The following is a 15311-nucleotide window of genomic DNA, read 5'->3' on the forward strand; positions in this document are numbered from 1 at the left end:
CCCCCCCCCCCCCCGTCCCCTCCCCGTCCCCGGCGCGCCAACTCTCGCGAGACTGTTGGCGGTGTCGCCCCGCGCGTGTGCCCCCAGTGCCGGGCCGGGCCGAGCGCCGCGGGCCGGGAGGGACCTGGGGGGGCCGCCCCGACCCTGCCCTGCCCCGGCCCCGCCGCGCCCCCCGCCCCGCCCCGCCCCACCTGTGACCGCCCGGGCCCTCCCGAGCCCTCCCGCCAGGCCCTTTGTCCCGCCGCCGGCCCGCGCGCGCCCCGGCCCGGCCGCGCCCCCCACGCCAGGCCGGGGGTCCGCGGCCCCCCCCCGAACCCCCCCCCCCCCCCAGCCTCCCTCCCCGCCCGCCCCTCCGCCCTCCCCAGCCCCGCTGCCCGCAGCGGAGCCGCCCCCGGCCTCCCCCCTCCCTCCATCCCGCCCGTGCCGCCGCCGCCGCCGCCGCAGCAGGTTCCCTCCCTCCCGCCTTCCTCCTCCTCCTCCTCCTCCTCCCGCCGCCGCCGCCGCCGCCGCCGCCGCTGCTGCTGCTGCTCGTGCCCCCGGCGGCGGCGGGATCTCCGCGCGGTGCCCCGGCAGCGCTGGGCCGGGCGGCGGCGGCGGGAGCGGCAGCGCCAGGTGAGACCCCGCGGGGGGCGGCGGGGCCGGCGCGGGGGGACCCCCCTGAGCCCCATCCCGGGGGGGGGGGGGGGGGGCGTGCGGGTGGGTGGGGGAGAGGCAGAACCGCGGGGGCCGGGTCAGGGCGGCAGGGCCGCGGCCTGAGCCCCGGGGCGGCGGCGGCGGCGCGGCCTGGGCCCCTCGCCGGGCTCGGAGCAGCGCAGGCCCCGCGGCCCGGCCCGGCCCCGCGGGGGCGAGCAGGGTGGGCACGGCCTGCGGAGCCCCGGGCTGGGGGGCGAGGAGAAGGAGGAGGAGGAGGAGGCCGAGGCGGTGCAGCAGCTGGCAGCGGGGCAAGGCTGCTCGCTCGGCTCTGCGCCTCGAGTAGGTGGGAGAGGGCTGCTGGAAATCCCCCCACCCGGAGGGAATACCAGCCCTGCCCGCGAGGGTCCCGGGGCAGCCCCCCGGGCTGGGGGAGCTTGTGTCAGCCCCTTCCCCACGGCAGCATCCCGGCGTGGGGATGCGGTTCCCCACGGATGGTGGCCCCGCGGTGGGGGGAAAAGCCCTGGGAGCGCTTGAACATCTTTGGCGTTTTCGTGGCTTGTCTGTCATTTTCCTCGCTGCTGCTCAGATTTCCTGTTTTGAAAACTGGGCTGAGAGAGCTTTGTTGGGCTCTCGGCAGAAATAAGGTGGTCTGATAAGCACGTTTAGTATCCCATTAGTTTTTGAGGGTTGTGGCTGATTTGGGAGAGCAGCTGGGAATGCCCCCGGATGGATTCACTTTGCCCCTGTAACTTGGAGCCGCAGCGTTTGGAGGAAGCGGCGGGGACAAAATGGACAGTTCATAAAAGGAACAATTGTGCACTGCCTGTTCTAGAGGGCACTTGCTGCCCTTCAAGAACTTTCCTCATCGCATATGCTCTTTATACAGCAAATCTTTATCTTCTGTTTCTGGGCTTTGCCTTTTTTTTTTTTTTTTTGCTTTTTTTTCCTTCCCTACCTTAGTCCAGAAAATGAAACTGGAACAGACATTTCTGGAAATGAACTTGATTGGTGCGGTTGGGAAGATGTGATTCACAGTTATAATGAACAGTGAAATTTGTCCCATTTTTTTAGCAGTTCACAATTCGAATTGTGTATTTCCTGATTTTTAACCTGTTTACACAGTTTTGCTGGGTGGATTTTTAACCCTTCATATAAAGCATCCATAGTGTTGGATTGCCAAGGCACATCCAAGATGTAGAAGCAGCTGTTATTTTAGAGGCATCTGATGCTTTACCCTATAAATTAAAAGGTTTAAGTGAGCATTATTTTCTTCTTATAATACCTTTCTGTGCTTGGAAGAACCAGAGCTGTTGTCAATGAAATCTGGAGTTTGGGGAGATTGAGTATTTCCAGGATTGGCCAAAAATAAATTATGGGGTAAAGAATGTTGCTTTTATTTTTCTCCTAGTCATGCAGCACGGATGAAAAGCTCTGAATCTTTTAGTCATAACACTCTGGTCCCATGTTTTCCTTTCAATAAAGCATCCAGTGGGAGAATGTGACATAATTGGTTTCTTGGATTTAGAGATCTTGAAATGGCTGGTACAACAGAAGAGAGGAAACTCCAGCAGGGTTATGGTTTAAATACAATAATATGGTGGCAAAGTCATGTTGTTATTACGTGGTAATCTTGCATTTCTCTTTCAAGAAAATGCTCTCTACGTGGTTGTGCTGCAGAACAGGCACTTTTTAAGTCTCATCAGTGGCACAGAATATTAAATGTCTCTCCTTTTCCTTGCATTGCATAATCTGAGTGTTGTTCTCCCGTAGCAGCAGAAATGATGGAAGAATTGCACAGCCTGGACCCACGCAGGCAGGAGCTCCTGGAGGCCAGGTTCACCGGGGTCGGGGTTGCCAAGGTGAGTGTGAGTACCTGTGGTAGCAGGTGGGACTTCTTATCCACCCTGCCTGCACTTTGTTTGGGTGTTTTTAGTTTCTACACGGACAGTTTTGCTTTGCAAAAGAAGTTTTGTGTCGCTAGTTGTGTTTTGACAACTAATTTTGCGTGAAGTGTGTTCAGGAGGAATGAAAATGGGATCTCTACGAGCAGATGTTTCGCTGCACAGAAGATTTGGGGCTCTAATGAAGTTCTTAGGAGTTGTTCCATCTTAAGGCACTTTGTGCACCCAAAAAACTCCCATGACAACTTTGTGGAAGTGGGAATCTCACGTGGCTCTTCCTTTTTGCAGGAATGCCTCTGAGAGCTGATTTGGCCTCTGGTGAGATACAGTTTCCAGTGTAGTGTGTTGGATACAACATGTAACCAGACTGAATACATTGAGTTGTTCAGTTCTCTGGGGGTGCAGGGCCTTCACATTTAACACACAAAGTGTTTGCAGGGCAGCTCTCCTGTGTCTGATCCACAACCTGCCAGTAAAATCCCATCTTTATCCTCATGTACAACTTCTCCCTGGTCATGAGCTGCCTTCCCTGAGCAAGGCACCTGAGTAACAATATTGTGTGGTTGCCTGGTGTCCTGGCATTAAGCTCTGAGTTCTCCAGGTGTTGGCAGTGTCAATGCCAGTCTCTCTGAGCAATGAAATGGTGGCAAAACTCATCTTAAAGTAGGTCAGGGATATGGAGGTAATTTTTGAGGGAGATACCAAGTTTTGGACAGCGTCAAGGTAGAGGGTAAAGCAACATATCATTGCTAGAAAATTGCCAGAAACCTCCTAGAACTATGTTGAGGAGAAACGTTGTAGATGCTCCTTTTCTTAGAAAAATGCAAAGTGAGTCAGAACTTGAAAGAGTTTAGTTTGAGTTCACGCTTTTCTCTGCTCTTCAGACAAGGTTAAGTCTTGGGAAGGGAGTGTGAGGAAGCCAAATTCTCAGCTGTAAGACAGTGTAGTAGGGAGGATTAACACTAGAAGTTGTTAAGAGGTAACAATTTTGATTACTGAAGTCAAAGTGTTGGGATTTTTTCATCTTTGCCCCCTATTCTTAAGACTTTTTAAATCTGAAGTCTTTTCCTGCCATAAAACCTTATAGTATTTTAATGTATTGTGATCTTGAAAGACTTGTTTTATACAACATTACAACTTTTCATGTACTTTGTCACCTGTTTCTTGCCTTTTTACCTCATTTTGTCACTTCAGCATCTTTAGCTGTACCACTATAGATAAAGCCAAACAACTTTCTGGAATAGCTAAAACTTAAAAGCATAAACACTGTTGAAGCTTTAAAGCAGCGCCAACATGTTCAGTACTTGCAAAGAATGTTAGGAACTATTCCTTTTAAAGGAATAACCTTTAAAAGATACAGGAAAGCAAGTCTTAATTATGTTTCCAATATGTTTGGAGCAGAAAGTACATGCCCTTTCCTGTAGGGGTGAATATTGAGAACTCATTTTTGTTTCTAAAGCATATCCAAGTTAAAAAAGCCTCATTTCTTAGAGGCCTTTCTTTGAGCAAAGCTGTTCTGTTGCTGAGTTTTATTTTTACCTGTTGTTGTGCAGTTTTTACCTTGTACCAGTCAGTAAACTGTTAAAGTGCATTACACTTATTGCAAACATTATATATATTTATTTATTTATTTACTTGCATTCTTGCTAATTTGCACTAGATCAGCCAACCATTGATATGAATTAGCATGACTCTGCTATGTTGCAGCAAATCTTGGTTGCAATATTAATTTCAGCTACTACATTCCCTCCCAGGTTGGTGCTTCAAATTCCCTCCCCACCCCCCCAAGCCTCCGTCCGTCATGCTCCGCCCTGGCTTTGGTAGGTCACCACTGTCTTAAAGGGAATATGTTGGGAAAGCTGTGGGATTCAACTAAGATTTTTATTTTATTTTTTTTTTATTATTTTTGCTGGCTCCAATGAAATGTTTGAAGGAAAGAACCAGTGAGTGCCATCTAGTGGGACGGGGCCTGGCCCATCCCCCTGGGATGGAAGGTGTCTGGTGCTGTTTGTTGCATAAAAGGAAGAAATGTCATCTCAGATGCTCCACGATTGGGTGAAGGCAGCAGGCATTTGTGCTGAGCTTCCTGCCTTCCTCCCACTGGGTGGATCTCTCCGTGTGTTTGCTTTGCTTTCTTGAATGTTTAAAAACACAGGGTATGTTTTCTGACCTGCTAAAGCATTACTTTACATCTTAACACTTCCACCGTCCCTCCCTGCTAAAGAACAACCACCTCTTTGGAGAAATGAATGAGACTAAGCTGATCTAGAATACATTTTCAGGCTGGAAACTAGAAAAAAATAAAAGCTTCTAACCATCAGTCATGGGATTCTGGAAGAGCTTTCCAGTAACAGTAGTAGAGGACAGAAATCCTAAACTGTTTTGGAAACAGCTGTGTGCTGTCACCTCCTGTGGTAGCTGAAGGCACAACCCAATGACCGAGGTCATTTTTAGTCCCAAATGTCTCCAAATTCTGTTGCAAGTCTGTGATGAATTTTCTTACTTAATAGCTGGAGAGTATATTTCTCTAGAAGCTTGGAGTTAATACATGGAATCAAATTTATGAGCAAGGAATGTTTCCAGGCAACTGTTATACTCCTGTGGTTCATCCAGGTCACTAAATAGCTTCAAAAAGCCACTGATGCTTTAGATGTCTCTTCTTGCCATATGGTGAAGTGCCATTCTTCCCCAAATTTGCAGAGCAAGTCCCTGAATGAACACATGACTATCTGACACCGACTGTTCCTGCTTATTTAGCTCCTGTTTATATTTACTTACTGGGAAAACCTAAGGCATTATCCTGACAGGTCACCTGGGGCATCTTCCTTGGGTCAGGAGGTACAGGAGACAAAACATGGGGTGTTTCTCTAGATAATGTTGTTTAATTTTGTCTGTTCTCAGACAAAATCTGTTCTGTTTCTCTTTTGCCTCCCTTTCCCCTGTTTGGATGCTGCCTTTAGGATATCAAGGGGGTAAACCCCAAAGGGTTTGTGTCATTTCCACAGACTTTTCCTGGACAAGAACTGGAATAAGGAGTTGTGATGGGTGAATGTGTATTTGCACACAGGTTTGACTAGCAGCACATACATCTTCTACAAGTCTGGTCTTTAAAAGACCTTCAAACCAAATTGTGTGTGCCACTTTATTAAAGTTAAACTAAAAATGCTGAAGTTACCTGTAGGGAGAGAAACAGGGCTGTAGGGATCTTGTAGATCCAGCTAACTGTGAATTGAAGAAGTTTGGGTGGTCTTAGTAGCTGGTGCTCCCTTTCCTCCCTCTTTGAGGTAATGCTGCAGAATGCCTGTGTCCAGAAAGAGAATTGCTCATAAAAAAACAGCATTTCCTTGCATTAGTTTGGTTTTTACCCTTCCTCTGTCACTTTTTCAGTCTTGGTCTCTTCAGGAACTTACAGTTCTGTGATCTACTTAGCAACAGTTTTAGCAGCAGAGTTACTGAGTTGAGAATTCCTGTTTGAGGATAATCATGTCTCTTTGGAGGGAGGTGGTGCTGCCCAGTGATGGCCCTTAGCAGGTGTCACATGCCACCAGAAGAACCTGTTAATAAGAGTTTTAAAACTTAGAGTTTCATTTATCAGCTGCCACAGAATGTGCCAGGACTTTATGCCAGATACTTGAAAATTGTTTGGATGCTTCCCTGTGCAACATTACTTACTTCAAATGTGTTGTCTGGCTCCTAGAGCCCAGAAATAGTTTTGTCAGATCTCAGTTCTATTTCTGCCCCCGAGCTGAGGGTTTAGGATGAGTTGTGTGACCCTTCTGTCCAGTTTGCCACCAGTAAAATAAAAATACCGTATTCCCAACCAGAGGGAACTCTCGAGGCATAATGGGAGCCAGGCAAATCCTGCTGCAAATCTGCTTACCCATCTGATGGAGTGGGGGTTACCTGTGAACATCTGAGAGTAGATTAACTTCTCGTGGCAAAAAGACCTCAGTGATTCAGGGATTTCATTATCGGCCATAATACTGAGCTTTTTCTAAAAGTCCAATTAAGAAGCAGGTTGTAATTCTCATACTTATGTGATGCTTGAAATAAGATAAGAATATGTTAATTAAACCTGTCTGACACAGTAGCACTGGAGCAGAGTAACTGTAAAACCACTCAACCATCTCGCTTTGGTGTGAACCTGTGTGGAGTCAGCACTAACTTTTAGTGGAACTAAGGATTGACTTTTTCCCTTTGAAATCTCCTGATTTGCTACAGAATTCAGAGGAACTCAAGTTAGCTTGGCTTGAGGTAATGGAGCATCTCTCCACGTCTCCTCCCTTTAAACAGCAAGAGAATTTTGCAATGCACGCTCTGGCTAGGCAGCTGGAATTCCTGGAGATTCCTTTTGGACAGCACAAAATGGAGACTCCCCAAGTGGAGTTGTGGAGTGATGGATCATTTCTGGGAGCTTGGAGAGGCTGTGGAAATGCACAGGTCATGGGAGGCAGGAGATGGGTGAGGGGGGGGAGTCAGGCCGGTGTTGCAGACGATCTGGTGGGAGCTCTCAGCAGGGTGAGCTCTTTCTAGTGAAGCCTCGGCCATTGTGCCTCGCTTGTGGCCTTCCCAGGGGCTCTTGCAAAGGCAGAAATGACTAACCAGCACCTGTGAGTGGCCAGATTGTAAATTCTTGCCTTTGAGTAGGAGTCTCGAAAGCTGCTGCTGCTGCTGTTGCATCCAGCTCTCAACATGGAGGCTTTGTTGTGCATAGGTAGGTCACGGGCTGAGGCAGCACTTGATAGGTGAATCACAAGGGAAAAGAGCCTGCCAGCTTATCTCAGGGAGAAATTCCTTGTGGAGGAGGAAGTGTGTGCTGTTCTTGTGCTTGTCATTTAGGTAAACACTATAGGAACCATTAGCTTGGTTCAGATGACCCACGTATTTTGAATTTTTTGCTGAGCCCCATCAGCGATTCCCTTGACAGGGCGCAGGGGATGAGTGGGCTGGCAGTGATAGCACAGAAGTGCAGTATTATCCCAAAGTGGTCTCTGCTAGAAAAGCCAGATGACTTCTGCAACAAAATTCATAAGCCCTTCCTGTGTAAACTATTCCATGTTTATTATTCCCCACTGCTACTTCCCTGGCAATATTCTGGTGTTAGTGTTCTTTGCTAACTTGGTTTTGTTGGGGTTTTTTTGCTGTTTGTTTTTTTGTTTTTTCTTTCCAAAATTCAGGTTCATTCCTTTAATTCCTTTTGTGTCATGACCACTTAAAAATGGTATGCTAAATTAAGTACTGAACATTTACCCAGTGTCAGTTGCTGAGTTAAATATAAACAGTCAGGAATGATAAAATATAAATTTGAAGGGGTTTTTATACACAGACTCACTGACTGGTGGTTGAGGGGAGATACTCAGATGTATAGTTTTTCACCTCTATGTCTAAACCTGTTGCTATAAGCAGCTGATAATGTGAGGTTAGGTGTGAAATGAGGTATCTGGATAATCAGGAAAACTTGGTTTCCCTTTCTCTTGCCTCACCACGTGAGAAGAGGTGCAGCTGAGCACTAGGCCCTGTTCCTGAAACATCCTGGGTCTTGCATCTTTATTGCTTCGAGTACAGCACGTTCTAGTGAACAATGTGTGTTTCCATTGCCAGAATGCCTCAAAACAAGACTTTTTGCCAACTTTGCCAGGTTCAGCTCTTGCCTGTAAAGGTCTGATCCTTTCCAGTAAGAAAGTGGAAGGTCCTCTGGAAGGTAATGGAGGGAAAGGGAGGCTCGTGCAGTGAAAATGGGTCAAAACATGTCTACAAAGAATTAATTGTGCATTTGTTCACAATATTGATCCATGTGACAGTGGAATTGCTGGATACCTGCAGACAAGGACAAGTTGTTCTGCTTCCATGGCCAAGTACTTGGTTCCTTCTCACCCTTTCTACTACTGCACTGAGTTCAGTTCTACCACATTGTCACTTTAGATTCAACAGGAAGGTTTAAAATAAAGGGAAAAAAGGGGTTTTTTTGCCCTTCAAGAATCTGATCTAGTTCAAGGACTGAACTACTCTTTTGTTGATTCCAAAAGTGGGTTTGATTCCAGCTGCTAGAGCTGAAAATTTCCCACACAGAGCAGTCAGTACAGGTAATTGTAGTACTGGAAGTGTGAAAAACATAGTGGATTTTGTATAAGGCGTTTTTTGCAGCTGCTTGCATCCCAGAACTTTACATTCAGGGGCAAACTGAGTGGATTTCTTGTACTGGAGAGGATAAATTTGCATTTCTGGAAAAAATCTTAGCATCATTTCTGACTCTAGACAGTCTCAACAGTTTGTTGTCCATGTAACCCCAGAATTTGGTTCTTTGTCCTGTGTGAGCACTGACCTTCCCCTTCAACCCCAGTGTTCCTGAAAAGCTCCAATGGGGCATTTTGGGAGCAGCTGCTCCTATCACTTGCTGTCCACGTGCAAAACAGAGGCAGAGAGATTGAAGCAAAGGTGGAAACAACTTTCACTTTCATCTTCCTCATGTCAGAACCCCGACCTGCCCCTCTGAAACCAGGAAATGCTCCCTGGGAGAGATGCTCCTGCCCCTCCCAACCCTCACCTGGCACATGGTTTGGGAAGGATTTTGGAGGGCAACATTTGGGCAGGTTATAAACAAGCTTTCTCATGGGTGTAAGGGGTCACTTTCTGCTGCCACTTCCTATGAGATATTACAATTTTTTTTAACAGTGAGGCCTTCACGTGGATGTAGCACTTCTGTTAAATCCTGTTGGCCAAGGAGTAAAATCCCTGGAATAACCAAGAATTGTACCTGTAACGTTTGAGCTGTCACACTGGGTGGTGGGGAACTTGCTTTGCTTAAAAAGCAACTATTGCTGAAGAGATGTTTCATCTTTCTGGTCTTGAGCTATTTGTGTGATGGCTTGAAGGGATAATGGTGTGGCTTAAAGAGTATAAACCTGCAATTTTTCTTAAAGTAACTTGCTTTTAAAAGGGAATCATAAATGTTTAGCTTCTTGAGCTATTCAAGTGTTTGGTTTTCTTATTTTATTTTTTTTTTTGTTGAAGGAACTGAGCATTTTAGGAGGAACAGGTTTGGTATTTAACACTCAGTGTAACACAGAAAGTAAACAGAACTTCTACTTTCTGCACGTGCCTGCTTGGAAATTGGGGTTAGTAACAACTAGGTTATATCACAGATTTAATTTGATGTGGCTGTTTGTGTCATAAATAGGAGAGGGAGAACTGGTCCCCTCAAAAATTACCTACTGTGGGGTTTCTCTGTGGTGTTAAGGCTTCTCCCCCAGCCCACCATTGAGTCTTCTGCTCAAAAATATAATAAGAAGTGGCTTTGCCACAAGGAGAGATTGATTGGTGGGAAATGGTTACTGCAAAATTAAGAATGCTAAAATAGAATGAATCTTGGGGAAAAGATGCTCCCAAGTTATTAATGGAGAGCTGGCTTTATCATGTCATTCTTCCTGTTAATACATTCCCTCATTAATTGTGAATCTTGTTTTTATATCTTTGTCAAATTTGTCTCGATTTTTTTTTTTTAAAGTTACATCTGTAGGAGGATACTTTTGTGTCAGGCTAAAACATGGTGACTTTGCATGATTCACTTTTTCCTTTTAAAACCGGTTTTGATACAGATCTTAAATCATTTTCAAACTGCTTGGATATGTAAAAATGCAGATGTGTATCCAGCAGAGCCTGCAAAGATGCAGCAGGCTCTTGAGGTACCTGGTTACTATTTTGATAAATCTATTCCAGCCTCTGGAGTTTGTGCTTTGGGCTGGTGGGAGCAGCTGCTCTGTGGGCAGGTCAGCCTTGGGTCCATAAAACAGCCAAGTGGGAAAGATGGTATTGTGGGTACCAGTTGTACTGCTGGGAACACAACTCTCACTTGTGCACTCTCCCAGTGTTAAAAAAAGCATAAAATGACACATTTAAAGAAAAATCAGTGGTACAGCCAGCATCTGATAACAGTAATAGCTGCCTTGCCAGATGGAAGATGCCTCTGAATGCTTAGCCCAGGGTCAAGCAGATGCTTGTCTAAAGAGCTGAGCTTGGAACTCCTGCTACTCAACGAATCAGGAGGTTTTTTTCCCCTCAAACCTTAGGCTGTTATAAATACCACCTTGGCTGTTTGGTGGGTGGGGTTACATGGAGCAGTGAGTATTTAAATTGATACAGAAATATCATTCCAAAGGCTGGAGGAGCATTATCCTGGGAAAGGATTGTCCACTGACCATCCAACTGTCCTGCTGCAAACAACCTGGGAAGTTTAGTGCCCCATCCTGTGTGGGGGTGTTGGAGCTGCTGTATCCACAGGACTTAGGTCAGCCCAGAGTGTTTGATAGGACGGGTCTGCCTTGTTTGGAAGTTGTTTCTAACAGTCTTTGCTTGTTTTTCCACCAGGGTCCATTAAATAGTGAGTCTTCCAACCAGAGTTTGTGCAGCGTGGGCTCTCTGAGCGATAAGGAATTGGAGGTAAGAGGCTCAACCTCTGTGCTGGTGGGGCTTAACTCATGTTAAGTTCATGGTTGAACTCAAAATGTACAAGAAATTATGTGAGAGTGAGCAACAGTTGTCTTAGTTTGGGGTGTGAATGGGACTAGTGCAAGTATTTAGTCTGGAGTTTAACCCTGCAGTCCTTGGACCACGCTGGGAAGCTTCCCACTGCTCCAGGCAGGTTTTACCCAACCCCAAACACAGCATTTGTAAAGCTCAGCTTAGGGAATTGGTTTTGGCTGCACTGGGATTTGTTTGCTGGTTATGGTGTGCTTTTGAACCAATAAAAGCCAGAGAGCACTGATGGAAAAGTTTGCCTTATCTATCAAATATGGGAGTTTGCATAAGTCTGTACAAGGCAGAGTTTTCATGGATCACTCTGTGGAAGTGTGGGGAGGAGAAAATTGATGCTTTGTCCCTAATTAATCTCAGTGCTTTAGGATTAACTATTTCAAAATGCTTGCTAAAGCAGCAAAATGAATTGTAGAGTTAGATTTTTACTTTAAAATTCCATGTTAATAAAGCAAAATCTCAAGTTTAAGTGCATTTTCTTATGCATTTAAAGAACTTCCCACATGGTGATCAGGTAAGTTTTGGATCATCCTTCCCTCTGTTATATGGCAGTGCTGATATGAGGGGTCTGGTGAAGCTCAGTCTTTTGAGAATGCAATATCTAAAACTCCAGAAGTGCAGTTAATAGTGAAAAACCGAGTATTCATTCTTATTTTAATTGGGTTTTTTTTTTTGAACTTCTGTGGAGAGATTTAAATTGACCAAGCTGACATACTGTAATCTCTCCCATTCCTTGCTTTTTCAGTCTGTAGCAGATAATGTTGTGTGTCATTTTTGTTATGTAAGTACTTGAATGGAAAAACAACTTAAAGTGAATCTCATTAATATGCTCCCAGCTCCATGGAGGCTGTAATGGAGCCCGTGGTGTTACAGTCACGCCAACGCTGCTCAGGAGTTGCTCTTCACTCTGCAGTGAGGAGGCAATCTCACTGACTTCTCCACACACAGGAGCTGGAGCAGCAAGTCTCTACACAGTTATGGAGTTTTCAGTCCCCTCATTCTAAAAAAGTACCTTGCAGACACAAGAACCACCTTTGTCTTAACATCCCCTCCATCCTCTTAGAAAACGTGGCAGTGAGTGCCCAGCTGGTAATGTGGGGCTGTAGATGTCCATGTCCACCACCCACTGTGGGGACACAGCCAGGTTTAGGCTCAGCTTTATCCCTTTTTTATCCTGCTAAAGGAGGGAGATTGATTTCTCTGCTGACTGTGTGCAAGTCTTCTGGCAGAGCTCTTCAAACAGGGGCCTTGAGACTTGGGTTTGCAGAGAGCATGAAACTTGGGTTTCCCACAGACTCCCTGGCCGTGGCTCTCCCTCCCCCAGAGCTGTGTTTTGCACTCTGTGGTTTTCTCCCTGGCCCCAGGGTGTGGTTTAGTGGTGGCTGCAGTGACTGTAGAGCAGAGAGCTTGGGAATTCTTTGGGACCCTTTGGGATAAGAGATGTTTTTCAAATGACGTTTGGTGATGGAAATGATAAGACCTCTCTTCTTCCAGCAACCTCAGTGAGCTGCTTCCAGCAGTTCTTCCTTATGTTTTCAGCAGGTTTGGCCACAGATGGGACCCTGGTAGTGGGGAAAGCACCATGCCAGGGTCTCCTCCACTCCCACGTGTTTGGGCCTGTCAGCCTTGTACAAACAGACAGGCCTGGCACTCTGGAGCCTTTGGGCCTCAGGGATGACACTTCTGGAGCCCTCAGACCTCAGGCATGATACTCTGGAGCCTCCAGCCCTCAGGGGTGACACTTCTGGAGCCCTCAGGCCTGTCAGCTATGCTCTGTGTTGTGCCTGGGCATAAATAACACTGATTATTCATCAATCCACTGGTCAGCTGCCCTTCAGGTCTCTGGTTGCTCACAGAAATGGCAGAAGCAACTGACCCTTGACTTTGGTGCCAGCAGCTGAGGAGCAAACCAAAGTCCAGCACCTGTGGCAGGTTTCTCCTGGCTGCTGTCTTGGGGGGCTCTTCCTTGCCTTGTGCAAGGTTGTAATTTTGAACTAGTGGACAGCATAGTTCTTGTCCCCATCTGCAATGAGCCTTGGGAGGAAGCATTACCTGCAGGCAAGGTAAATTGTGCTGGTGGACTGTGATTGGACTGCAAATTTGGATGTCAGTACTCAGACCTCTCATTGTTATTCCCCTTGTACCAGTGCTATGATCACCTTGGAACAGTTTACACAGGTTTTCATAAGTGTTTGAGCTTGCTCTGCTCACCCTGAGAGGTCACTGGGTAGTGGAGGCCGGATTGCTGCAGCTGAAATAGAAAAAATTCATTATTCTCCTTGTTAACCGTGTTCTCTCCCTTCTGCAGCACATCAGAAAGTAGCAGCTATTTGAGAGCAGTTGTTTCTTTAAGTACCAGCAGGAGAAACAAATGCACCAGAGAAACGAACTGGCCACTGGGGATATGGAACGGATTATTGTGTATTGGCATTTTCTTTAAATCTTGGAATAACTGCAGAAATGTTAATTTTGAAGTATTGTTTAACAGACTCCTGAGAAAAAACAGAATGACCAGCGGAATAGGAAGAGGAAAGCTGAACCCTACGAGACCAGTCAAGGTAATTCCTGCTCCCACCCTGCTGCAGGGTTGGTAACTCCTTGTGTCCTAGGAAACGAATGGCTCTTCTCAAGGGTGTGTCGGGCAGCTTGTTAGAAACCACTCCATGATGGTGTATTCTCCTCTGGGAGCCTTGTTATCCTCGCTGGCAGAAAAATAACTCAGCTTATTCCCACAAACTCTTGCATTTCCATGGGACAGGCTGCCCAGAGGCTTCCTATGGCTGGGCTGCAGGGTTGTTTTGGTCCTGCATCACTACACACACACAGAGCAGCCAGACTGGAGGACAGAGCCTGTGCTCCCTTCCCTGCTTTCTGAGCCTTGTTAGAGTAAGTTGTGCCCCAAAAAATTGAGAACAGCCTGTGCCCAAGCACAAAGAAGGCCCTGCTGTCCAGAGAGCTCAGGAGAACCTGGTGTGTTCAAGTCCAAGTTCACATTTTCCAGCAGATGGGCAGAGGGGCACATTTCGATTTCTTTTGTTCCTCAACAAGAAAGTAGTGAAAATTGTGTTGACAGAACTGCTTTGATAATATTATCATAAGAGAAAAGGGCTGAGTTTTAATGAGCTGGTGTTAAACCACCACTAATTATCTCTCGAACTCTTATAGGAATGCTTGGGAGAGATCTAATACAAAGTAAGAGAGATCTAATACAAAGTAATTTACCTGAAGGCTGAGGACTAAAATCCCCTTTGCTCTCTCCTTATCTTGAAGGAAATTTTGGAGAACCTGTGCAACAGTCAAGACTTTTAGTGTTTTTAAGTACTTCAGCAAGTGCAAATGCTGTTTGATTGGATCTGAAATGTTTGGAATTGAGAGTTAATTGAATTGTCGACTGTAGATCCTCCCAACAACAGCACAGGAGCTGTAACCCTGGGGCAGGCTTTTGTTGTGCAGCAGCTTTGTTGTGATAGGTGTTGCACTGAGCAGGGAAAGGAGTGTCAAAATGTAGGAGGAGATTTTAGAATGGCACTGGAACTTCTGCTCTTACAAACACAACTCTTATTTCAATCCTTTGCTTTCCTTTTTAGGAAAAGGCACTCCTAGAGGACATAAAATTAGTGATTATTTTGAGGTAAGTGTCTTTACATTGTCTGAGAAATCTGCCTGAATTCACATCCTGCAACATGTGTAGATGGAAATTTGTGATGTGACTTGAGTTACTGATCCCTTGCTGGGGTCACTGGCTGATGATGTCAGCCTGATATGCTCAGATCTGATTAGGCAGAGGATATGAGGAAGTTGATTTTTAAATTAACATTTATTGGAACAGTTGCTAAAGCATTTTTTCACTTAAGTCTAGGTTTGAGGTTCATTGGAACCTGGATCTCAGATGAGGATATCTGAGTATGCAAACAATTTTGATAAGAGCCCATGCTGCAGCAGAACCTCCCTGCACAGTGCTTGCTGATTGGAGTAGGAAGTTGTTTACAGGGTTCCCTCTGCAGAAAAACCTCCCAGGGGAGGCTGGCACCACGTGGGAGATGGAAACCCCTCCCCACAACAGTGATGGACATTCAAAAAGTCAATATTCTTTTTTTCATTGCATAGGTTCTGAAGTTTCTCCAGCTCTGCACAATCCAGGGCTGTAGCTTTTCTCTTAAGTCATTTCTTTATTTTACTGACTAACTTGGAGTCAGAAATAAAGTGCTTATAACTGTTTTAATTTTTTCCTGGCTAAAGTTTTTTTAT

General features: G+C 46.1%; 1 protein-coding gene across 5 annotated transcripts in view; it reads left to right on the forward strand.

Annotated features, from left to right (window-relative positions):
• The first annotated feature begins 569 nt into the window (after window positions 1-569).
• The window catches only part of TLK2 (tousled like kinase 2), a 43214-nt gene continuing 28472 nt past the window's right edge, over window positions 570-15311 (forward strand). For 2 of the 5 annotated variants that reach the window (XM_027702279.1, XM_027702283.1), the window contains exons 1-6: window positions 570-612; window positions 2404-2492; window positions 4289-4354; window positions 10899-10970; window positions 13552-13621; window positions 14651-14694. In XM_027702279.1, the coding sequence (XP_027558080.1) occupies window positions 2412-2492; window positions 4289-4354; window positions 10899-10970; window positions 13552-13621; window positions 14651-14694 (333 nt within the window). In that variant the 5' untranslated portion in view covers window positions 570-612; window positions 2404-2411. Of the gene's footprint in view, window positions 613-1840; window positions 2011-2403; window positions 2493-4288; window positions 4355-10898; window positions 10971-13551; window positions 13622-14650; window positions 14695-15311 lie in introns of those variants that run through there. The other 3 variants (XM_027702280.1, XM_027702281.1, XM_027702282.1) reach the window with 3 other exon arrangements.

This window comes from Neopelma chrysocephalum, unplaced genomic scaffold, assembly GCF_003984885.1.
Source record: "Neopelma chrysocephalum unplaced genomic scaffold, ASM398488v2 Primary Assembly neopelma1_182, whole genome shotgun sequence".
In the NCBI taxonomy this organism is placed as follows: Eukaryota; Metazoa; Chordata; class Aves; order Passeriformes; family Pipridae; genus Neopelma; species Neopelma chrysocephalum.